Source organism: Bos javanicus, chromosome 1 (assembly GCF_032452875.1).
Source record: "Bos javanicus breed banteng chromosome 1, ARS-OSU_banteng_1.0, whole genome shotgun sequence".
Taxonomy (NCBI): domain Eukaryota; kingdom Metazoa; phylum Chordata; class Mammalia; order Artiodactyla; family Bovidae; genus Bos; species Bos javanicus.
In genome coordinates this window covers 156603531-156629823 of record NC_083868.1, presented here as the reverse complement: position 1 = coordinate 156629823, position 26293 = coordinate 156603531, and the positions used below count along the sequence as shown (strand labels likewise).

Below are 26293 nucleotides of genomic sequence, written 5' to 3'. Positions count from 1 at the left end.
GCATTACTGCTTGATGAATTATCAGAAAGTTCTGTGATTCAGTTTTTACTTATATTTTGGCATGCGAAGCTCATTTCCCATGGAAACCTCTTTCCTGTCAATGCTCCATTAGCTACAGTACAGCTGGAGTTCAGGGCTCAGAGAACTGAGAACAGGGCAGGAATTTCTACCTTTGCTTTGCTGGATAAACCGACGCTAAGTTTCAGTTGGATTTTGGAGTCAGGTGATTTGGGACTGAAAATGTAGTTCTTGATTTCCTTGGGTACTTGCTGAGGAGCCCATGGAATTCTCCAGGCCAGAATACTGGAGTGAGTAGCCTTTCCCTTCTCCAGGGGATTGTTCCAACCCAGGGATCGAACCCACGTCTCCTGCACTGAAGGCAGATTCTTTACCGGCTGAGCTGCAAGAGAAGCCCAAGAATACTAGAGTGGGTAGCCTATCCCTTCTCCAGGGGATCTTCCCAATCCAGGAACTGAACTGGGGTCTCTTGCTTTGCAGGAGGAGGCAATGGCACCCAACTCCAGTACTTTTGCCTGGAAAATCCCATGGACGGAGGAGCCTGGTAGGCTGCAGTCCATGGGGTCGCTACAGTCAGACACGACTGAGCGACTTCACTTTCACTTTTCACTTTGGTGCATTGGAGAAGGAAATGGCAACCTACTCCAGTGTTCTTGCCTGGAGAATCCCAGGGACAGGGAAGCCTGGTGGGCTGCCGTCTATGGGGTCGCACAGAGTCGGACACGACTGAAGTGACTTAGCTTAGCTTAGCTCGTGCTTTGCAGGTGGATTCTTTACCATCTGAGCTATGATCTTATCCTTAATTAGTCTTCGTGTCTAGTATAGGAACTTAACAACTTATCTCCATGATTGCTGTGGGGATAAAAATGCTAATGTCCATAAAGTGCTTCGCATACAATTTGGTTCATCAGAGCCATGATACCATCCATCAGCAGGATCAGCATAATCTTCAGTTCACGGAGCCTTTGTCAGGAGGGCAGGCCTCTGTTATCCCCAGTCTACAGATCGGGGATATGCAGATGGAAGGATGCAAGCTCTGGACTCGGAAGACTTAAACAGGCCCTGAGAATGCAGTGTGGAATGGAGACCTGAGTCCCTCCTCGTAGGGCAGGATTGAGAACTCCTGGTGGAGGGAGCCTCAACAGTTTTTCTTTCTCAAAGGACTGCATGCAAGTTGAGTTCTGCTGGTGTGGGTGTGCGTGTGTGTACACTTGCAGATCTGATTCCTTTTATTTCAGGCTGAACATCTGCTGTTCCCTGCGGGGTGGAAGTAACCAGGGAGGTAGAGAATGAAAGACCTGGTTTTTCTTGGTCTTGTTTATGGGGTGGCAGGTGGCCTTTTCATCCTCCGACTTCCCCAACTCAGCTAACCCCCATCTCCCCACAAGGAGCTTAAAAATCTAACCGCTCACTGTTCAACTTGCAAACACAAGCTGAAATCCCCAGATGCCACTGAAACGTGGCTGAGCTCTTTCCAGGGTATGTCTCACGCCATTTGATTGACAAAAGGCTACACAGGAGAGAATCCAGAGGAGATGAAGCAGGAGCCCATTCAGAGACGTGTAAAGCTTTTCCCGTGTTCTCTATGTTATGTGCTTTTCTCTTTAATACATATTTAAATGGAATTCGGTTTCTAAGAAAATGTTGCTGAGATATGATTGTACAACCCACACAGTGACATAATGACCCACAGTTGGTTCATTTGTCTAACTGCCTCTGACCACCCCCCTCCCCTTTTCTGGATCTTGTCTCTTATTTCAACTCTTCAGCCCACGGGGTTGTCATGGAAACCACTGTGGTTCTACCACAGTGCGATCTCTCTGTATCCTTGACGACCCCTCCCCTTACCACATACACACACACACGTGCATGCACACACACACACTGATAAAACCTGAGTGGGCACTTGACGTGAGCTGAGTCACTCCATCCTTCCCCAGGAATTTGGAATCAACTAAGAGTCTAGCTTAATTTCTTGCCCCCTCGAATTGAGAAGCGGTTATTGTCACCACTTACTGCCATTTGGAGGAGGAAAGAAAGATGGCAAATACCATGAAGGAAAGAAGGACGGAGAGAAAGAGAAGAGGAAGAGATGGAGAGGAAATAGAATAAGAAATGGAGTCTGAGAGCCTGGTTATAAGAATCCCGACATCTAGGTGTACATGTTACAGTGAAAGTGAGGTCGCTCGGTCGTGTCCGACTCTTTGTGACCCTGTGGACAGAGGAGCCTACAGGCAAGGTTTTCCAGGCAAGAATACTGGAGAGGGCTGCCCTTTCCTTCTCCAGAAATTTCCCCTTTTACATTTCTTCTTTTACAGAGGAGACAGAGTGACAGTAAGTCTGGTGTATTTTATTTGATTCTGTCAGAAAACTATAATTCTTACGATAAATCTGACTTTAGTGCTTTACTTGAGTTGGAATTTTGTTTGTTTTTTTTTTCTTTAGTCAAAATCAATGGAAATTCATCTCTCACAGTTGTGGAGGCTGGGCTGGAAGACTCCGTATCTGGCAGTGCCCACTTCCAGATTCACACAGGGTGTCCCTCACCAGGCCCTCACGTGCCAGAGCAGTGGGACAGTTCTCAGGCTCTGTTTCATAAGGGCACGAATCCCATTCAGGAGGGCTCCATCCTCAGGATTCAGTCGCCCCAAGGCCGCCACCTCCTAACACCATCACACTGAGGGTTAGGTTTCAGCATATGGATTTCGGGGGGACATCACATTCAGGCCACAGAACTTGACTTCTGTTGTCTTGCTGGTCTGTTTGCTTTCTATAGTTTAGGTTGTTTTTCACACTGGTTTCACTTTTCAGAAACTCAGATCACTTTATTATTTTTTTTGCCACTGATTTACAAACTTTATTGAAATGAAAAATCAAATTGCTGTTCATTTAGTGCCTTATTTAAACAAGTTAACTAAACCAACAGCAATTTAGTTTGCTTTTAAAACTGCATTTCTGAGTATTGCATGTGCAGTCGGTTTTAAAGAAATAATTAACATACACCAAAATGCATACATCTTAAGTGAATAGCTTGATGAATTACTTCCCTAGGATCCAGCAGTTTCACTCCTAGATATTAACCCAAGAAAAAAGGAAAGGATATGTCCACAGAAGGTCATAGATAAGAATGTTTAAAGCAGCCTTACTCATAACAATCCCAAACTGGGACCAATCCCAAATCCATCAACAAGAGAATAGGTTTTCAAATCCTATACTGATGTAATGGAATATTTAGCAACGAAAAAGAACTGGTATACTCAACACCGTGGAGGTATCTCAGAAACATTAGGTTAAGCGACAGAAGCCACATTCAAAAGTGTGCATACTGAATGGTTTCATCTTCCTGACACCAGAATACTGGCAAAACTAATCTATGTTGATGGAAATCAGATAGCAGTGGTGGGGAGGCTGATGGAAATTTCTAGGGGAATGGACATATTCTGTTTCTTGGTTCTGGGGCTAAGCTACATGGGTGTTTATGACTGAGTTGGATTTCTATTGCCTACGGTAGATGTCCTCATTCTAAATTGCCCCCTAATTTACCAAGTTTCTCAGGACAGCCCATTTGCCAACACTCCATACTAACTCTGTCCTACAATAAAAAAAAAAAAAAAAAACTAGTCTGTAGTTTAAGAAGGTGTGATGCTAACTTTCTTAAATAGACAGAGTACCTGAAGAACTATGGATGGAGGTTCATGACATTGTACAAGAGGCAGTGATCAAGACCATCCCCAAGAAAAAGAAATGCAAAATGGTTGTCTGAGGAGGCCTGACAATTAGCTGTGAAAAAAAGAGAAGCTAAAGGCAAAGGAGAAAAGGGAACATATACCCATTTGAATTCAGAGTTCCAAAGAATAGCAAGGAGAGATAAGAAAGCCTTCCTCAGTGGTCAATGCAAAGTAATAGAGGAAAATAATAGAACGGGAAAGACTAGAGATCTCGTCAAGAAAATTAGAGATACCAAGGGAACATTTCATGCAAAGATGGGCACAATCAAGGACAGAAATGGTATGGACTTTACAGAAGCAGAAGATATTAAGAAGAGACGGCAAGAATACACAGAAGAACTGCACAAAAAAGATCTTCATGACCCAGACAACCATGATGGTGTGATCACTGACCTAGAGCCAGACATCCTGGAATGTGAAGTCAAGTGGGCCTTAGGAAGCATCACTACAAACAAAGTTAGTGGAAGTGATGGAATTTCAGTTGAGCTATTTCAAATCCTAAAAGATGATGCTGTGAAAGTGTTGCACTCAATATGTCAGCAAATTTGGAAACTCAGCAGTGGCCACAGGACTGGAAAAAGTCAGTTTTCATTCCAGTCCCAAAGAAAGGCAATGCCAAAGAATGCTCAAACTACCACACAGTTGCACTCATCTCACAGTCTAGCAACATAATGGTCAAAATTCTCCAAGCCAGGCTTCAACAGTACTTGAACCGTGAACTTCCAGATGTTCAAACTGGTTTTAGAAAAGGCAGAGGAACCAGAGATCAAATTGCCAACATCCGCTGGATCATCGAAAAAGTGAGAGAGTTCCAGAAAAACATCTATGTCTTCTTTATTGACTATGCCAAAGCCTTTGACTGTGTGGATCACAACACTGTGGAAAATTCTTCAGGAGATAAGAATACCAGACAGCCTGACCTGCCTCCTGAGAAATCTGTACGCAGGTCAAGAGGCAACAGTTAGACCTGGACGTGGAACAGCAGACGGGTTCCAATTTGGGAAAGGAGTACGTCAAGGCTGTGTATTGTCATCCTGCTTATTTAACTTATATGCAGAGTACATCATGAGAAACACTGGGCTGAATGAAGCACAAGCTGGAATCGAGATTGCTGGGAGAAATATCAATAACCTCAGATATGCAGATGACACCACCCTTATGGCAGAAAGCAAAGAAGAACTAAAGAGCCTCTTAATGAAAGTGAAAGAGGAGAGTGAAAAAGGTGGCCTAAAACTCAACATTCAGAAAACTAAGATTATGGTATCCCATCACGTCATGGCAAATAGATGGGGAAACAGTGGAAACAGTGACAGACTTTATTTTGGGGGCCTCCAAAGTCACTGCAGATGGTGACTGCAGCCATGAAATTAAAAGACGCGCTTGCTCCTTGGAAGAAAAGTTATGACCAATCTTGACAGCATACTAAAAAGCAGAGACATTACTTTGCCAACAAAGATCCATCTAGTCAAAGCTATGGTTTTTCCTGTGGTCATGTATGGATGTGAGAGTTGGACTGTAAAGAAAGCTGAGCCCTGAAGAATTGATGCTTTTGAACTGTGGTGTTGGAGAAGACTCTTGAGAGTCCCTTGGACTGCAAGCAGATCCAACCAGTGAATACTAAAGGAAATCAGTCCTAAATATTCGTTGGAAGGACTGATGGTAAAGCTGAAACTCCAATACTTTGGCCACCTGATGTGAAGAGCTGACTCATTGGAAAATACCCTGATGCTGGGAAAGGTTGAAGGCGGGAGGAGAAGGGGACGACAGGATGAGATGGTTGGATGGCATCACCAACTCGATGGACAAGAATTTGAGTAAGTTCCAGGAGTTGGTGATGGACAGGTAAGCCTGGCATGCTGCAGTCCATGGGGTTGCAAAGAGTTGGATACAACTAGCGACTGAACTGACTGAACTGATGCTAACCTCTTTCTTTTGCTTTACAGATTTTGCAGGTTATAAAGCCTTCATCTCTCTGAGGCTAGAGCCCAAGCAGAAGAAACAGAGCTTCAGGGCTAGAGGGGAGTGTAAACCTAGAGTTCTGGGGAGTCCAGTCCTCCTTAAGATCAACTTTTTATTCCTATTGTGCATTTTTAGTATAAAAGAAAATATTGTGAATGATTGGGCCAAAAACTGTTGGGTGCTACAGATACAAGACTGACCATGGAGGAGGGCATGAAGCCGTTAGCACAGCAACCACTAAGAAGAGGAGAGGACACTGGAGTGACCTTGCTGCAGCCCGAGCAGACAGGGTGGGCCGCCACACGTGAGAAATTCAGCAGCAGCTGCATTTACTCAGTGCCACGAGCCAGGCGGCGGTGCCAGGCCCCGAGGACTCAGACTGAAACATCGGCCCTCCCTTCAGGGCGCTGTGCTTGCCACGCCTTCTTTTTCTCTTCTGGACATTATGAAAGTGTGAAAACACATTTATAGGAGACTTGGAAAACAAGAACAAAGTTACATATAGTTCCACTATATATTACAGTTATTTTTTAAGTAGACAAATTAAGATTTTTAGTTAGCGTTTCAATATCAAAGTTTCAAAAACGAATAGAATGAATAAACAGAAAAGTAGAAGGATGTGGTAGGCCTGAAAAGCACCATGAACCGATTCACAGGGTTAAGATTTGTACAATTTTCACACAATAGCAGGGTACAAATTCTATCACATTCCCATAGACTATAAACCAGGAGCTACTGGAACATATCCAGGGACAGAAAACAAGGTGCAAAAACTTCATGGTCCAAAGGCATTGAAATGGTACAGAGTCTGTTCTCTTATCACCGTGGAATTACGGTAGAAATCAACATCAAAAAATAATTCAAAATAACCCACGTATTTTGAAGTACAGTCTCCTTACCAAAAGAGATCTTAGACTTAGCCATTGACAGTCTCAATTAAGTTAAAAGACTGAGAAAACATGGAGGGTGATTGTGAAGAAGAAAGCATTTAAATGAGAAATTAATATCAAAGACACTTAAAAAGCCCCATACTGCATGATTTGGAAATCAAATTTCCACTTTTAAATGATGATCGTATATCTAAGAAGCCATAATAAGGAAAATTAGAAAATACTTTTAACAGAATAAAAATGAAAAGAGAATTTATCAGAATTTGTTGCCTACAGCTAATGTTGCTCAATGCAACTAAATACGAGTTTGCCGCACCTTCTGAATTCACTGGAAAACATTTGTGTGTTTTAGAAAGTAAAATATACACAGGACGCATGTAAAATTTCTAGACCATTATGTGCTGAGCTTTCCCCAGCATATCTGACGCTGTTGCAAGCATCATAAAAATGTAGGGCGGGTACACAGTTCACCGCAAGACGCTTCCAGGAAGGGTTTTGCTCCTTTAAGGAGGGTTTTTTAAAATACACAACCGGCAAGATTCTTGTTCAGCCTGGGGTGACGAGAAAAGCTGACATGGTAAAATGCCATGTGAGTCCTTCACTGTGCAGTTTTCTAAGAACAACGATCTCAGAAAGGTGTGGAATCAATTCTGTCCTCGTGTTATGTGAGACTGCACATGCAGTCCACCTGCACACAGGCTACTCTGGAGAGCTACACATCTGGGCTGTCAGATACGACTTTTAAAATTATTACTATTCAGTAAATCATCTTCAAGAAAATTGCTTCCAAGCAGCCCCATCTTATTTCAGACTGAAATGGGGACTAAATTTAAACCAAGTCCCTCCTTTGGAAATAACTCTCTTTTCAGTTTAATCTTGAAATAAATTATAATACAGGAAGCCAGAGATATTGGCAAATCACAGACTTCACTCGAAAGACACATTCAGGCTTCTCTTTTATCTAAGGGAAAAAGCAAGGAGTTGTACCTCATGGACAGAGTACAGCTTAATTATAGAAGAGACTGCCTACTGCCAAAGATCCAGTGGGCACAGCTCAGTGCCCAGGAGTTAGAGGCTTTTCCCAAGGATATTAGCATCTGAGATAGGGCTGCCTTCTGAAAACATAAAACTCAAAGATTCACCTTTGCATATTAAAGACATGGGGTCCATACCCAAATAGAAATATAAATTCATATTCTGGTGTCATTGAGGCTAATTCTGATTAAGAAATATGAAGAATGCTTGACCATCATATATATTACAGACCTTATGCCTCAGTTTACCACTAAGGGCAACAGATGTGTATTACATTCTGATCAAATATTTTATAACCATAGATAAGATGGTCTGCTAGACTCTGGAGTTTTCCACATGTTCGTCTCATCCAAAAAATTAGTGGCCTCATCTCTGGGCAATAAAAGTGAGGCGAATAACAGTTGAGAATGATTTTACGTTTAAGAGCATTAGTGTTGTCATAGTTAATCCGTTTCTACAGAAAATATGTGTGTTAGCTTAGATTTGAAGACAGATATATTTTTTTTCATCTTAACACAACCCAGCATACCAAACCACCTGGAGGAATTACATTACCTATGCAGCAAGAGGTTTTTTTTTCCCCTATCATTTTTTTTTCCTATTATTTTTCTACGCCTTTTGAAAACCTCTTGTCTTGAACTTAGGGGAAGTGAAAAAAATCTGTTTTGCAATTTAGCAGTTCTTTCAAATCCTACTACTAGTACTGTCTTTGGTTTTTGTCACTTCTAAGATACGTAATTCTAAATTTCCACATCTTCATTTACTGGCTATATAGGCTGCTGTCTTCAGGAATTTATTCATTTTAACAATTCATTTCACATAGGCTCCAGGTTTTAAACTAAATTTCTGACAATTACTCATTCAGGTATTAAATAGATATTAAATGTTGATTCTGAATTATGCTCTGACTTAGGCACTGAAGATATACATGGAACGAGACAAAGCCTTCATAGACATTCTGGCAGGAGAAACTGACAATGAACAAGAAAATATACATATCAATTAACAGATCTTGTTAAAGGCTCTGAAAAAGAAAAATAAGGTGAGGTGGCAGGATAACTGGGAGAGGCCAGCTGCAGGGCAGACGGTCTAAGGCCGGAGCAGCGAGAGCGCATAAAGAAAAGGCAGTCGCGCAAAGGCCCTGAGGCATGAGAGGCACCGGAAACCCGGCGCACGTAAGGAAAGAAAGCAAGCCAGTTTGTTGGAGTGCGATGCTGGACACTAGATGACATCGGACGCAGGGCTTCCCTGGTGGCTCAGTGGTAAGGAGTCCACCTGCCAAGGCAGGAGGCACGGCTTTGATCCCTGATCCGGGAAGATCCCATGCGCCTCGGAGCCACTGAGCCTGTATCACGGCAACTACTGAGCCTGTGCCCCAGGGCCCACTGCCCGCGTGCCCTAGAGTCTGTGCTTTGCAACAAGAGAAGCGGCCACGAGAGCGTGCCCTGCACAGCAACAGACCCAGCACCCCCAGGTATAAAACAAGCAAAAGCTGTAAAAGGTACCAGATGTAATGCTGGACACAAGAGGACATCAGATGCATGAGACAAGTTTGAAAGACAGGCAGGAGGTGGAAGGCAGAGACTCTTGAAAGTCATGGGAAGAAGTCTGGATTTTACTAACAGTTTGTGAGGGCCCACTGAAATACTTAAAGCAACTGAATGACATGATCCAATGTATATTTTGAAAAGGTTTCTCCCACAGACTTGAGGAAAGAGACTGGTAAGGGTTTAAGAGTAGAGATAAGCACAAGGGCAGGAGTCTTCACAGGGATGCTCCTGCATCGCACAACACCACTTCTTCAAGATACAGAAAAAAATTCTACAGGCATTTAAGATAAAAACTCTACAAAAATAGACACATAGGGAATGTGAGCTTCCCAGGTGGCGCTAGTGGGAAAGAACCCACCTGCCAATGTAGGAGATGTAAGAAATATGAGTTCCATCCCTGGATTGGGAAGAACCCCTGGAGGAGGGCAGGGCACCCCACTCCAGTATTCTTGCCTGGAGAATTGCATGGACAGAGGCGCCTGGTGGGCTACAGTCCACGGGGTCGCAAAGAGTCATACAACGGAAGCGACTTAGCATACATGCACCCTCAACATCATAAAGTTGATATATGACAAACCCACAGCTTACACCATTCTCTGGTGAAAAGCTGAAAGGTTTCCTTCTAAACTAGAGAACAAAACAAGAACGCCCACTCTCATCTGTTTTATTTAACACAGTATTGGAAGTCTTAGCTATGGCAATCAGATAAGGAAAAAAAAAGTCATCCAAATTAAAGAAGAGGTATAACTGTCACCATTTCTAGGTAGCATGTACTATATATAGAACTGTCCCCCCCAAAAGCTGTTAGAACTGATAAATAAGTAAAGTACCAAGATACAAAATTAATATACAGAAATCTATTGCATTTCTATACACTAATAACAAACTATCAGAAAGAGAAATAAAGAAAACAATCCCATATACCTGCAACAAAGAGAGCAAAACACTTAGGGATAAATTTAACCAAGGAGGTAAAAGACTTGTGTTCTGAAAACTGCAAGACATTGAGGAAAGAAAGATGACATGAACAGGTGGAAAATTATATTGTGCTCAAGGATTAATGGAGGCTTCCCTGGCAGCTCAGTGGTAAAGAATCCACCTACCAGTGTGGAGATGCAGGCTCGATCCCTGGGTTCGGAAGTTCCCCTGGAGAAGGAAATGGCAACCCACCCCAGTATTTGTGTCTGGAAGATCTCTGACGGAGGAGCCTGGTGGGCTGCAGGCCACGGGGCTGCAAAGCAGTCAGACACGACTTAGCAACTAAACAACAGCAACAACGTGGACGGGAAGAATCGATATTATTAAAATGTCACACTGCGTAAAGCAACCTGCAGATTCAGTGCGCTCCCTATCAGAGTATCAGTGACATTTCCACAAAACTAGAACAAAAACATCCTAAAATTTTTTTGGAACCACAAAAAGTCTCAAACAACCAAAGCAATTTTGAGAAAGAGGAACAAAGCTGAAGATAATCATGCTCCCAGACCTGAAATTATGCTACAAACCTAGTACTCAAAGAGCACGGTCCTGGCCCAGAAGCAGACATAAAGCTCAGTGGAGCAGAGTGGAGAGCCAGAGGTCAGCCCTCATTCACATGGTCAATTAATCTATGACAAAGGAGGAGGATTATTCAACAGGGAAAAGGTCTCTTCAAAAAATGGTATTGGGCAAAGTGGACAGCTACACGCAAAAGAATGAAATCGGATCATTTTTTATACCTTGCACAAAAATGGACCAAAGATCTAAATGCAGGACCTGGAACTCCTGGAAGGAAACAGGCGGGAGCTTCTTTGACACTGATCTTAGCAGTGTGTTTTTTGGATGTGTCTCCTCAGGCCAAGGAAACAAAAGCGAAAGGAAACAAACGGACCGGGCTGAACTAAGAGGCTCTCACATGGGGGGAGACCATCAGCAAAACCAAGAGACAACCACTGAGCGGGAGAAGGCGTTTGTAAATTCCATATCCAAGAAAGGGTTGATACAAAAATATAGGACAAATTCACATAACTCAATATCAACCCCCCAAACATCCCAATTAAGAAATGGGCAGAAGGCGTAAAATAGTTTTCCAAAGAAGACACGCAGAAGGCCAACAGGCACCTGAAAAGGTGCTCAAATAACTCACTGGGGTAATGAGCCGCCAGCCCACACCTGTAAGAATGCCTGTCATTAAAGGAGACAACAAACGGCAGGTGTTGGCGAGGCTGTGGCGGAGAGGAGCCCTCGGTGCTGCTGGCGGAAATTAAATGTAAATACGGCCGCTAAAGAAAACGGTGTGGAAGCTCCTCAAAACACGTAGAATAGAAATACGTGTGTGGCTCAGTTGTGCATGATCCAACAATTCTGAGTATTTATCTGAAGAAGATGAAAACACCGGTATGGAAAGATACACGCACCCCTGTAATCACTGCAGCGCTTACTACAACCAAGACACGGAAGCCGCCTCGGCGTCCACAGACATGTGAACGGATGAAGAAGGCGTGGCGGGCTGCGCGGTGGAGCGTACTCAGCCAGAAAAACGATAAAAGCCTAGCACTTGCGCAGCACGGTGAACCTGCGGAGTATTTCGCTATGTGAAATAAGTCAGGCAGGAAAACACGCTCCGTTTGAGTCTTACAGGTAGAACCTAAACGACAATACAAAAAAACAAAACGGAATAAAACAGAAACACACGGGTGGTTGCCAGAGGGGAGAGGGTTTGGGTCTGGGTGGGGAGTAAAGTAGGTGAGAGGGGCTGAGAGGGAAACACTTCTGGCTACGTGAAAAATAAAAACAAAACCAAACTTCTGGCCCCAAAATCAATAAGTCGCAGGGATATATCATTATACTTATGGACTTACAGCCAATAATATTGTAACAGCTTTGTACGGTACTGGATGGTTTACTGTAGTGATCATTTCATAAGGTCTAAAAATATTGAATCACTATGTTGCACATCGTAATTTAATATTGTTTGTTAATTATAAGTCAATTTAAAGAAAAAGAATAGATGCAGGGAGAACCATTACATCACTTTTCTTTGGTCATGGTCAGGGAGAAACGTCTCAGCGTGTAACTCCCCTCTATACACCGCCTACAGGGGGTGAGAGCAAGTTGACTCTTCGTTAGTATGAAACTTTACATTTAATTATGTTTAACATACAGGTGTTATCTAATGCATGTGACCACTCTGGGAAGCTTTCCATTAATTGTGTCTATACATGTGCTTGTTTCACTCAGGAGTCAGGATTATGGGGTGTGCGGTTTTGTAGCTACACCGTTGATGCCTGGGGCTTGGTGTGTAGAGAGTGTGTTGCTCAGGGGGTTGGAGTGTTGTGATGAATCAACCCACCATAAACCACCCACGTAGCATCGAAGATGTCAAAATTGGAGGAGAACTGCTGAAAGTGGCTGCTCCTCCAGGCTCCCTTGTCTCTGTTCAGGAATCTTCTCTAAACTTCGGGGTAACCTCTTGTGCTGTCATGGAGGTGGCACTGCCAGGACCTTCACCCAGAGGCCGCTGACCCTCAGGATCCTAGGGAACTCTCTCTCCTGTTACTAGAGAGAGGGAAAGACTGAAGGAGGAGACTTTATTTTTTATGCTGATCAGATTATATGAAATAATGGAAAACTGAGGGAGAAAGTGGAGTACCCAACACACTTAAAATGTAATAAGCTTCCCGTCAAAGAAATGGTCAGAAGGCCTAAATAAACATGTCTCCAAAGAAGACACACCGATGGCCAGTGCACACACAAAAAGAGTCTCAATATCACTGATTATTAGAGAAATGCAAATCAAAACTACAATGAGGTGTCATCTCACAGCAATCAGAATGACCATCATGAAAAAACTGCAGTCAATAAGTGGTAAAGAGGGTGTGGAGAAAAGGGAGCCCGCCTACACTGCTGGTGTGGCTGTGACTGGGTGCAGCCACTATAGCGAAGAGAAAGAAGGCTCCTTAAAAGCTAAACAGAGTCACCGTAAGATCCAGCAACCCCCCTCCTCAGCATGGATCTGGAAAAGATGAAACTCTAACTCAAAAAGATACATGCACCTCAGAATTCACAGCAGCACCATTTACAACAGCCAAGATTCGGGAGCAACCCAAATGTCCATCAACAGAGGAATGGATACAAAAGATGTGGTGCATATACACAACAGAATACTACTCAGCCACAAAAATGAGTAAAGTAACGCCATTCGCAGCAACATGGATGAACCTGGAGGTTATCCTATGACATTGCTTACGTGTGCAATCTAAGAAAATGAACGTGTTTACAAAACAGAAACACACACAGAGACAGAAACCACACTAGGGCGACCAAGGGGAAGGTGGGGAGGGCTAAGTTAGGAGTCTGGGATCAACAAACACACTGTACCAGGTGTAAACTCAGTCAACAGCAAGGCCCTGCTGCAGAGCCAGGGGCCACACTCAGTGTCACATGGTGCCCTACGCTGGAAAAGAGCCCGAAAAAGAACATGTGCATATGTGAGACTGAATCACAGCTATACTGGGATTGTTGTATGTCTGAAACATTGTAAGTCAGCTATAATTCAGTTACTGCTGCTGCTAAGTCGCTTCAGTCGTGTCCAACTCTGTGCAACCCCACAGACAGCAGCCTACCAGGCTCCCCCATCCCTGGGATTCTCCAGGCAAGAACACTGGAGTGGGCTGCCATTTCCTTCTCCCATGCATGAAAGTGAAAAGTGAAAGTGAAAAGCTCAGTCGTGTCCGACTCTTAGCGACCTCATGGACTGCAGCCTACCAGGCTCCTCCGCCCATGTGATTTTCCAGGCAAGAGTACTAGAGTGGGTTGCCAGTGCCTTCTCTGATACTTCAGTTAAAAAAATGGCAAGAAATTTCAGGACCTCCCTGGCAATCCAGTGGTTAGGAATCCATGCTTCCACTGCAGGGGGCATGGGTTTGATCCCTGGTTAGAGAACTAAGATCCCTGTATGCCATGCGGCACAGCCAAAAAAAATTAAAAAAACAAAAAAGAGTTTCATCGAGTAACCCGTGGTAAGGTAAAACAGGCACTGGCGTTTGCTGCTCCACAGCCACACCCGCAGGTCAGAGTCCGTGACGTTCACACCCAGAAGGTGTCTACATGCGACCGCGTCAATGTCTGATCTTCCGTGTGTTAACACTACTAACTTTGGAAAGCTTATTTTAGATACTCTTCAGTCATTAGTTATCTCAAAATTCTAACGTTAAGGCAAACTAAATTTCACAACCACCAACCGATGAGTCTGTGCGAAAACCAGTTTTACAGGGTTTACCATGAGAAGCTGTGAAGCAGATTTCTCATAATCTCCACAGACAGAAACAGCTGAATTAATCTATGTCAGTATTGGGGTCATCAGGAGATACAAATAAGGGCAAACATATAAAATACACCGAGTGCATAAAATGAGTAATTATCATGAGGTCGGTACTAGCTTGCCTTTTCACAAACTCAGAACACATTTTATACATTTTAATTAATTGGATGAGCTGCCATTCTAAAGTTACACGGTTTATCAGAGTTCTAGATTCACAGCTCACTGTGACATGCATACCTTTCGACTATCTCTTAAAACACTTTGTTTTTATTTCAAAACGGGTTGATGATCACTCCACTCTTTATCCAGATTGGTAATGCTCTCTGTCACCTGATACTTTATAAGCACTTGTGAGAGAAGGTACATCCAGAAGGCAAGATTAGAAAGACACAAACCAATCAGAGAGAGAGTTAAATCCTACCAGACACAGTGGGGAACCTGGGGATGCAGGCAGAGGATGAAGACAGGAGAGGAGGGGAAAGCAGAAATGAAGGGCTGACCGGTGTGGCAGACGGGCCACAGGAGCTTTAAGAGCGAGGACAGAGCGAAGTTATGTCTGCACTGTTTGCATTCCCATGATGCAAGTGTTCCTCCTAGAATCCCTAGACCAAACTTTCACAAAGGATTCAACCCACCGGAAACTCTGTGTGATTGGGTATTTTTGCCCGTGTGGGTGTGGAAATTAAGGAGAGGGGCTGGGTCCACCTTGGTCTGACACCAGAGCAGTTGCAGCCATGATCACAGGTAATCGTCAGAATAGAAGCCCCACACCCCGCCAAAGTCAAAGTATCCTTAGAAATAGCACAAGATTCTATACATATGCATCAGTGGGAAAGAGACAGAGGGAGGGGATAAATGTTTACATACAGCAGAAAGTAATAAAACATTGAAAAGCAATTATACCCCAATTAAAAAAATAGCACAAGACTATTTTTAGTCTATTAGACTATTTTTAGACTATTTTTAATCTCCCCAGGATTATAAAATTATTGGTAAGTATGGTCCAAATTTACCTAGCCTTTAGAAGGCATAGCAACCCAGGATCTCGGCTGTCACTGAGTCATGTGGGACTCTTTGCGACTCCATGGACTGTAGCCTGCCAGGCTCCTCTTCCATGGATTTCCTAGGCAGGAACACTGGAGTGGGCTGCCATGCCCTCCTCCAGGGGAGCTTCCCAACCCACAGACAGAACCCAGGTCTCCTGTGTTGCAGATGGTCTCCTGCATTGCAGGTGGATTCTTTACCAACTGAGCTACCAGAATCTTGAATATAGTGTAAATGTAAATTCTGAGTGATACAAGATGAGGAACTATAAAAAATAAAGATTTCAGAGCTCCAGTTCCCATTTACCCTTAAAAATGTGGCTCAGAGGGGTCCTCTGTATAGAAGCATAAGATTTTGTTTCAGCCATAGTGAAATAGCTAATATTGAACTAAAAATAATTATAAAGCTGGACAAAACACATGAAAATAACTGTTTAAAAGCAATGGAGAACAACCGACTCAGGTCAGACTTGAAGGGCTATGACCCCTGAGAAAATGGAAGTCCATCAGTATATAGGCCAGAATCCACTTTGGGGAGCCTTTCCCCTCTCCAGGGGCACTTCCCACCCCAGGGATCAAACCCAGGTCTCCCACATTGCAGGCGGATTCTTTACCAGCCAAGCCACCAGGAAAGCCCCGAGGGTCACGTTTTTCTAAGCGTTTTTCTGAGGGAATCTATTGCTTCACTGTGGGGTGGCAGAGTGTAGGAGAGAGAGGAGCAGTCTTCCTGGAGAAGAGCAATCCATGTGTCCCCAAACTCCCAGGATCTGAGGAGTGAATCCCAGGGAGGAGGCCCCCAGGGGTCAGCCAGCTCCTCACTTAGGAGCACAGGGAAGTCTCCAAGGAGCCCGGGGATTTGGTTCCCTCGTGATGCTCGGGGAGGCTCAGGCTGCAGGAAAGGCATGTCAAATAGGAGAAGCTTTGGGCAACACCCAGGGATTTTAGCAGAGATTCTGAAACATGTCTTAGGGGTGAGAGCTGTACCACCAGGGTCGGGGCAAAACTGAAGCAGATCAACCTAACAAAGCCTAGGAGGAACTGTAGGCAGGGTGAAAGCAATTTGTTGGGTGCTCTGCCTGTCCCAGGAAAACATAACCCTATTAAGAAGGAAAATAATACGAACGCTTTTTTCAAGAATGGCTCAGGTGGTAAAGAGTCTGCCTGCAGTGTGGGAGACCCGGGTTCGATTCCTGGGTCAGGAAGATCCCCTGGAGAAGAAAATGGCAACCCGCTCCCGTATTCTTGCCTGGAAAATCCCATGGATGGAGGAGCCTGGCGGGCTACAGTCCATGGGGTTGCAAAGAGTCGGACACGACTGAGCAACTTCACTTTTTTCATAAACAACATCTACATTGAAGCAAAGTCATGATATCTGTTTGAAAAATAGTAGAGGAAGGAAAGTGACCTCAAAAACAAAAAAACAACCCCTCCCCCCAAAAATAACAGATAAAGAAAAGAGTCTCATTGGCCTTTCAGACACTGGAGGCTTAAAATCACTGTGATGAATGTTTCAGCAAAGACAAAAGGAGAATTAAAAACTGGATTAAAGGTAAGACTCTTTAAAAGTAATTGAATGAAATCTTGGGGTTGAGAGCCAATATTTTCCATTTGTCCATGTTGAGGACATGTTGGCTCTCTCTTTGCTAGTGGTAAAGAACCTGACTGCCAGTGCAGGAGACGTGGGTTCAATCTCTGGGTCGGGAAGATCCCCTGGAAGAGGATATATATATGTGGGTTGCCATATAACCCATGGCAACCCACTCCAGTATCCTTGCCTGGAAATTTCCATGGCCAGAGGAGCTGTGTGTGTGATCACACTCGTTACTTAACCATTCTGCATCTGTTTTCTGTCCTGTAAAACCTGACACTTAGCTTCAACAGAGGCTTTCGGCACTGAATAAAACGCTTTACACTGACAGAGGCCTTAACACAAAAAGTTTCGAAATAAATATTTCCACCTCCTTTGCCGTTTGCCTCCATCCATGGAGAGATGCACACATTCAACACTGGTAATCCTGAGCTTCAGAAGGGGGCACCATCCGTGTTCTGTCTGTCATTTGATGTCCTCAACCAAGAGGAAGTCAAACAACTTGGATTCCTTCTTTACCGACAGTTTGGAGAATGCTGATGACGATGTCCCCACAATGTGGGTTAGTCAAAACAAGAGCCTCACTTCTTAAACCCTTAAGGAAAAAATCGAGAATAGCAAGTCTCTGGGGCAGAGCTCAAGGCAGCAGATGAAGGCGTCTGCTGATAGAGAGCGGTATGCATACACACTCTGGCCTGCCTTCCAACAATCATTCCTATTAAGTCATTTGTCTCTCTGACACATTTAATGAAGTCATGTTCACGAGCAGCTTAATCACAGGACACAGTTTGGTACATATTTTGACAGGAAAGCTGTTTGTATAAACTGAAACATGTAGCAAATATATAATTTCATAAAATGCCCATTATGCTTCCAGGGTGACAATCTTTGGTTTGAATCCTTTCATACCTATTTACTCATTTTAAGACAGACTGTTTTGAGTCATGGTTAACAAATAAAAAGATGGTCTTAAGCAAAACGACGTCAAGCCAGTGGTGTAGGGAATACACCCGCGTGTAGCAAACTCTGAACCATACGCCCTATCCGGAAATCCTTAAGTTCCGGAGGAATCACACCTCTCTAGCTAAATATTATATGCCCCCGACATTCATCCTGGTTATAAGTAAATGAAAATAAACAAGAAAAAAATTAAGAGAACTCCTCCATAAATCCTACTTTTCTAAAATATTGATAACATGCTCCCGGTTTGACTCCTGGCTAATTACCTAATTGCTCAATTAGTGACTGAACAGTCCCACCTTATCTGCTCAGAGATTTTTTGAAGTGAGGTCAGAACATGTTCTTTGCTGTTATAAATGATCTCCAGGCCCTGTGTGTTTGGATCTCAGCAGTAATTAGAAGGGAGACTTACATCACTCTCGTGACCTTCTCGAAGGTTGTATGTGAGGTCATGCTGAATGTCTTCCACAAATTTGTGAGCATATTCTGGGTAAAGGTCCAGAACTTCAAAGAGTCCTTTGAGGATGATACACTGGAGATCACAGTAGGTTAGCGCCTTCACATCCGCGTTGGTCTTGATTACTTGGTCCTTAATTGATAGATTGGCTCCAATTAAATCCCCTTTCCCTTGAAACAGTGAGAAAAGAGACACGTCGCTTGAAAGACGTCATTTGATTTACAGGCTTCATTTCTCTGAAATTACGCTCAAAGAGAAGAGCAACCTTTATCTGGGGCAGGGTTTCTCAGCCTGGGCAGGGTTGAGATTTGGGGCCCCATCATTCTGTGCTGGTGGGGGGAGCATTGGGTACAGGATGGAATGTTTAGTACATCTCACATCACCCACCCCCAGAGATAACAACCCCAAATATCTGCAGACATTGCCAAACGTCCTTTGGCAATCTGAACCACACCCAGTCGAGAACACTCATCTTGAGGATAAAGCCTAGGAGACTGGGAGTTAGAACTCGTAGGTCACACATGGGCTCACGTCAGTCCCCCGAAGGATTTGGTAAACGACTTTAGGCAAAGCAGTTGACGATTTTGGTTACAGCTGCTTTGACTATTCAAAGGAAATAATATTTTTCTGAGTAAAAATACTTTGGGATCTTGAAGTAAGGCCATCAAGAGGTATATTAATCATGTTGACTCTAGTACTTTGGACAATAATATAAGCATCACCATCTGCTTTCTAATACACTCAAGTTGTTTTATTTATCTCTGAACACGTCTGCAAGACAGGGGGCGGTGTGAAGGAGGAGCGTCAAGAGGCAAAGGCAACTCCTGGGCACCGTGGACAGTGAATCTACTGCACAAAATGCAAAACACGGGGCATAGCTTTAATGCTCCGTGACCGTGTGAAAATCCCGTTTTCTCCAGCAAAAGAAGAAAGTGAATAAATTAAAACTATGAGCCCTTCCCCTGCGGGGAGAAGGGTCTGACACTAGTCTGTTCACACTCTCTCTCACTCCAGCACCTCTGATATTTGTCTGTAACACCTCTGCCCATCAGTCTTAAACTGGGAACCAGCTTACCTCCTTGAGTTTGCTGATTAGATAATATTGGGCAATTTCTCTGAATCTTTAAAATCTTGAACTTGATTTGAATCAGTCTAACCTAGCAGGAAGGTGAGCATAATCGTAAGTGCTGGCAAAAGCTGATTACAGCGTCAGTTTTATTTTAGACAGAGCCATTAATGCACTCAGCGTCCATGTGAGAAATCAGAAAGAAAATCCATTCAGTTCTCAGACAAACTCAGGTTAAAAGCTGAGGTAATATGACCAAGTTCACAAAGAACACTGGCCTTGGACTCAAGACTGCAACTCAGGAGTTTCTGCTTTATCTTTGTCCTCAAACATCATCATGCCTGCGCTTTACTTTTTTCCAAATGGTCACTTTGTTCCATTTTGTAGAGAACCAACAACCAACATTTTGCCAGCCAAAACCCACCAAGCAAATACTGTCTTCGGAATGTTGTAGAACAAACTGTCCCAACCATTCTTCATTCAATTAATTTTTAAACTTCTAAATGTTTATTTTTTTATTTCATGCAGAATTTCTGGAAGCAGTTTCTGGCATGCAGCAGGCTTCAATAAAAGTCTGTTTTATTGAACTTGACAGTAAAAAGAGATGCGCCAACTTATCCATGAATATCTGAGACATTCATAAGTATTTGTGGCAGACCAAAAACTCAAATTATTGAATTATTTCTAGGTATTATCTTTTTAAAACCTTGAAATTGAGCCTATTTGGCAGAAGAAAAAAGACTAAACTCTACATTTATAGACACTAAGAGAATAAATAGCCACGTGGTGCTGAGGAATTTATTGTCACCAACACTAACTTGGTGATTTCTTTTTTCTTGCATGTTTTGTTAGAAATCTAAATTGCTGCTCAAAAATTCAAAGCTGGGTACTGGGGTAAAATGTAAACACAGCCAGGTTGGACTGAGTATAGCAAATGCTCAAGCTTCGTATGCTGTGCTGCTCAGTCACTCCAGCTCTCGACCAGCTCCGTGTGACCCCATGGACTGCAGCCCCCCAGGCTCCTCTGTGCACGGGACTCTCCAGGCAAGAAGGCTGGAGTGGGTTGCCGTGCCCTCCTCTGGGGATCTTCCCCACCCAGGGATCAAATCCAGGCCTTCTGCACTGCAGACAGATTCTTTACTGCTGAGCCTCTGGGGAAGCCCCGAGTTTTGTACACCTGAGGAGAATTTACCTTGACGCACCAAGCTGCCACGGTGAGAACTCACATTTTCTACTTGTGTTTGGAAAAACTTTAGGGTCACCCTACTCTCGTACCTTGAGTGGCCACAGAATGGTGATTTCAGCCACAAAGGCCCCAGCATCTTGCTGACTTGGCATTCTAGAATTCTGGTTTTTTATTTATTCAGTGAATATTTATAGATCACTGACGTGTGTGCCAGGCCTTGTGTGGAGCCTAATTTTCACTCTCACTAATTTTACAACTTTGTGGATTACTCACTTATCTGGATTTAGAGCCTAGATCTGAGTTTCTTAATTACTCTGGGTTTCAGTATCCTTATTTCTAAAAGAAGGGAAGGCTTTTGTGTTTCCTTACAGTCTCTGTTGGGGCTTCCCTGGTGACTCAGCTGGTAAAGAATCCGCCTGCAATGCAGGAGACCCCAGTTTGATTCCTGGGTTGGGAAGATCTCCTGGAGAAGAGATAGGCTACCCACTCCAGTATTCTTGGGCTTCCCTGGTGGCTCAGCTGGTAAAGAATCTGCCTGTAATGCGGGAGACCTGGGTTTGATCCCTGGGTTGGGAAGATCCCCTGAGGGGGACATGGCAACCCACTCCAGTGTTCTTGCCTGGGGAATCCTCATGGACAGTGGAGCCTGGTGGGCTGCAGTCCATGGGGTCGCAAAGAGTCAGACGCGACTGAGTGACTAAGCCCAGCACAGCAGCACAGTCTCTATTACTCAGAATTCTGTTTCTGATATTTACTCATCAGTTATCTTTCCATTGGGGGGAAAAAGTTGATGGGAGGCATCTGCAAACCTTCCTGGTTAGAGCCATAACTTATGTTTAATCATAATCAGGCAGACTAACGCCATCTGTGAGCAGTGCGTTTACTGGAGCTTTGGTGTCTTCTTTTAAATCACAGTGAAGACCTTGGTGGGAAAACAGTTACTGGGACATGAAATGAAGGTGCACAGGCAAACAAATTCTATCCCTGTGACAAATCCCTGCCTCTCTGTCAACTGCATCGGATTAAGAAATGCCTTCAAGAATTGACTGGACAATGGAATTGCTTGAATAAATTTTGGCTTGACAGGTGCTTGGTGATAGGTTTCCCTTACGATATTATGTATTAATTCATTTTGCTGGCAGAGTGAACATGTATTAAATAGCTATATTTAAGCAATGTGCTAAAGTTTATCAGAGTCAATATTGATTTATATTGGCGGATAAGATGATATTACCATAGGGAAAGTAAAATAGTTGATCTCCACTGAGATAATGTTAACCACAGAGAGAAAATGTTAATAATTTATTATATTTGCTTGGGCTTGGTCCTAATACCACATAGGCATGTTTAGAAGGGCCACACAGATTTAAATCACTTTTGAGAGGTACAGGGAACCAGCAAAGATGTGAAATGTTAAATTTGGGAAGCTCAAGTTATGGAGGAAATCAGGGCCAGGGCACAAGCCAATGGCTTAATCTTTTAGCTGTTAGTATGGGCCACCAGGATTCCCCGGTGGCTCAGACGGTAAAGAGTCCGCCTGCAATGCAGGAGACCTGAGTTGGATCCCTGGGTGGGAGAAGGAAATGGCAAGCTATTCCGGTATTCTTGCCCGGAAAATCCCATGGATGGAGGAGCCTGTCAGGTTACAGTCCACGGGGTCACAAAGAGTTGGACACAACTGAGCAACTTCACTTTCACTTTCTTTCAGAAGCTTTTTTTGAAAGAAGAAAATCTGACGGAATCATGTATTACAAACAATAATATTTACATAGAAGCTGTCAAATTTGTACCTACTGTGATGTAATGTCAGGGATAATGCCCTCATATTCCATTCCTGGAGCTGTTGCTAGTTAACAAATTTAAACATTCACTACAATTATGGAAAAACCCATAATATATACATCTGAAAATGCTGGATCAATTTACTTATATGTATATCAAACCCTAAGTTGCTAGAAAAATAACTAAACCCTGTTATTTTTATTTTGATTAATTATAGTTGTTTTACACTTGTGCTAGTTTCAGGGACGGTAGAACGAATCAGTCGTACGTGTTCGTATATCCACTCGTTTGGATTTCCTTCCCGTGTGCGTCGCTGCAGAGCACTGAACAGGCTCCCGAGCTGCACAGCGGGTCCTCGTCAGTGTCTGCTTTATACTCGGCAGTGTTCATGTCACTCTCAGGCTCCCGACTCATCCCGCCTTCCTTTTTCCCCTGGTAACAGTACGTTTGTTTTCTACGTAGGTGTCTCTGTTTTGTAAATAAGGTCATCTGTACCAGTTTTTTTTTTTTTTTTTTTAAGATTCCACATATAAACGATATCCTATGATATTTATTTCTTTGACTCATTTCACTCAGTATGACAAACTCTGAGTCCGTCCGTGTTGATGCAAACGGCACTAAATGCCCTTTGAAAAGCAGACTGTGTCGACAGGCAGGCCACAAAACCCACAGCGGTGCTGAGGAAACCCACAGAAAAATACTTTATGCTTGGAGCGAGGTTTTCGGAGCAAATTTTCAAAGGATCCTCACTTTTAATTTTGAATAAAAAATGACTGAATGACTGGTTTTTAACTTCACTGAGTTGATAAATGGGCAGGGAAGAGTGTTCAATTCTCCTCTTGAAAAACACACGTATATAGAATCTCACCCTCACGCTGATAACAAGCTGGCCACACCGAGGCCAGCTTGTTGCTATTTTATTTAGTCACCCTTCCATGCCTTTCTATCAGGGAGAAAACCATGGACTCCCCAGCAGTCCAGTGGTTGAGGCTCCACCCTGCACGGCAGCAGGTGCCAATTCCATCCCTGGTCAGGGAGTGAAGATCCCACATGCCTTGTGGCCAAAAAGCCAAAACATGAAACAGAAGCAATATTGTAACAAATTCAATAAAGATTTTTTTTTAATGGTGCAAATCATAAAAAAAAAAAGGAGAAAAATATAGGGGTGAATCAAGAGTTGGATCCAAACTTTGGAAGGCAAGCCCCAGCTCTCCTCTGATGAAGAGCTCAATGGAAGTCACCAGGAAGCACATCGGTGTTTCTCCCCCAGCTGCCTCCGTCTCTGCACCTCTAACCGGGCTCATCACAGCGACCTGACAGGGCTGCAACACTGGAGCTGGGTAGTGGACACGTAACACTCCGCTCACGTCAGGGGAGCAATCAGTATTCTCTTCCAAAATAGAACCCATCCTGAAGCTTATAGTGAAAGTCGACTGACTGCATACTTACAACGGTCATATAGACTAAAGGCATTGTTTAAGACATAGAGAACAGGCTTCTGGACATGGGGAGAGGGGAGAGGGTGAGACGTATGGAGAGAGTAACATGGAAACTTACAACACCATATGTAAAACAGACAACCAGCGGGAATTTGCTGTATGGCTTAGGAAACTCAAACAGGGGCTCTGTATCAACCTAGAGGGGTGGGATGGGGAGGGAGGTGAGAGAGGGGTTCAAGAGGGAGGGGATATATGTATACCTGTGGCTGATTCATGCTGAGGTTTGACAGAAAACAACAAAATTCTGTAAAGCAATTAGCTTTCAATTAAAAGATAAATTAATTTTTAAAAAGGCATTGTTGAGAGGGATAAAGTGAGCTGGATAGAGCGTCTGAAGACCTACGTTAGCTTTGACCTTGGGAAAAAAAATACCTCTCATCTGTCTCTTTGTGTGAGGAAAACTTAACAAAGGTCCCACATGTGAAAATATTTTGTAAAGGGCTAAGATGTCCACAGAATTAGGTTCTTGAAAATGGAAATTAAAAAAAATTTAAAATGCTGCATTAGCCACTTTTAATTAACATAAGTTCTAAACACTGGTGTTCTGCACTGGCATTCAAAATATATTGTGTACCTGTTTACCTGATTCATTCATAGGCCTTCAAGAAATATGAGTTGAAAAAATAAACAAATGAAAATAATTTTTAAAAGAGGTACACATAAAACTGTATCACTAGATAGGAGCTTTTCTACATCAACCCTGCATGTCATCGGCTGTTAGCTGACCTTTGCATTTCAGTAAACACTGACTTTGTCTTAATAGTTGGAGTCAACTTTGTGATACAGAATCTTCCCAAATTGTCCTGTGAGTTTAAGGGAGGAAAATTAGCCAATCATCACCTTGACAGTATCACATTAATGTCTGCTACGAGAGTTTATTCTCAATATGCATTCATTTTTGTGCTGTTTGTAGCACAGAAAAAACAATTTTCAATGTTCTTCTCTGAATGGATTCTCCACAAAAATGCAGAAACATTCTTAAAACAGGAGCTATTTCACCAAGAGGGAGTGGACGTCATCATTCATAACCTGGCTTTAGGGATCAAACAGAACTTTGATCAAACAGATCAAACAGAAGTGTTCATTCTCTTGCCATGTTATTGGGAGAAATTAAGCTAACTATTATTTACTCACTAGTAAAATAGGGACAATATTTATTAAAAGTGGCTCTTTAGTAAAAGTCAAAACAGGTGTTGCATATAACAGCACAGTGCAAACTCAGTATATGGCATAACAGCAGCAGTAATAACTTGCAGATTAAACTCATATCCTGAATCGACATACTCTTCCCTCGTTTTCCTTCTCTCAGTCACAAGTTCTCCCCCTTTTTCATCTCCTTAATTCATGCTTCAGAGTAGAATTTCATGGAGCTTTTCAACAAGACCTACCGAGGATGGCCAGCACCGTGCTGTCTTTAAGAACCTCCATGGAGCCCGAGCACACGAAGTAGATGGCCTGCAAAGCGTCCCCCTGGCGCAGCAGGTACTCCCCAGGGGCGCAGAAGGAGGTTTTGATGTGCAGAGACAGAGACCGCAGGCAGCCCCGGCTGGCGCACTCGAACAGGGACAGCTGCAAGATCTCCTTGTTCAGGTGCATGGTGATGTCGGAGCGGAGCTCGTCTGGGAAGTCCTTCAAAAGCTGCCAGAGAAGATGAAAGAAGGAACCAAGCTGGGGAGCAGTCCTGTGTCGCTGACCGACTGTAGGACCACAGGGACCTTTCCCCACTGTTTGACCAGTCAGAGGACGAAGAGGAAGCTACATGTACGAATAATCCCGGATTTTTGTGACTGTGACCCCGGCCGTGTGCTCCTGAATCATCAGCTATTAATAAGTCTGGAGAAAGACAATCAATTAATAAAAGACTCTAGAATGAAACATATTGTTCCTTGTGGCCTGCTTCTCACAAAGACACTTGACTCGGGACAGAAGATTTGGAGTTTAGGCCCTCTAGAGTTTCCTTGGCTGTCCTGATCATCTGAAGAGAGGAAAAACCAAACAAGCACTTAAAAATATCGATGGCCGGCTTTGTTGGCAGGTTGATGGGATGGCTGCTTGGCTTACAGGATACTGACAGTGGCGGTCCAGGGTGTTTCTGGAAGCCCAAACATAACATGTTTGCAGAAAAATGCATTTTTTTTCTTTGTTGGATCTAAAAGTAAACTTCAGCTTGATTAATCTAATAGCCCATGATTATACCATTCAACTGTCGTAACAATTGGTTCCTTCAAAG

General features: G+C 43.4%; 1 protein-coding gene across 1 annotated transcript in view; it reads right to left on the bottom strand.

The window, feature by feature from the left end:
* Positions 1 to 26293, bottom strand: part of KCNH8 (potassium voltage-gated channel subfamily H member 8) — a 492242-nt gene that overhangs the window by 68978 nt on the left and 396971 nt on the right. The window contains exons 10-11 of the mRNA XM_061425381.1: positions 25452 to 25701; positions 18486 to 18700 (exon numbers count right to left, since the gene is read on the bottom strand). Coding sequence (XP_061281365.1) covers positions 18486 to 18700; positions 25452 to 25701 — 465 coding nt within the window. The remainder of the gene's footprint in view (positions 1 to 18485; positions 18701 to 25451; positions 25702 to 26293) is intronic.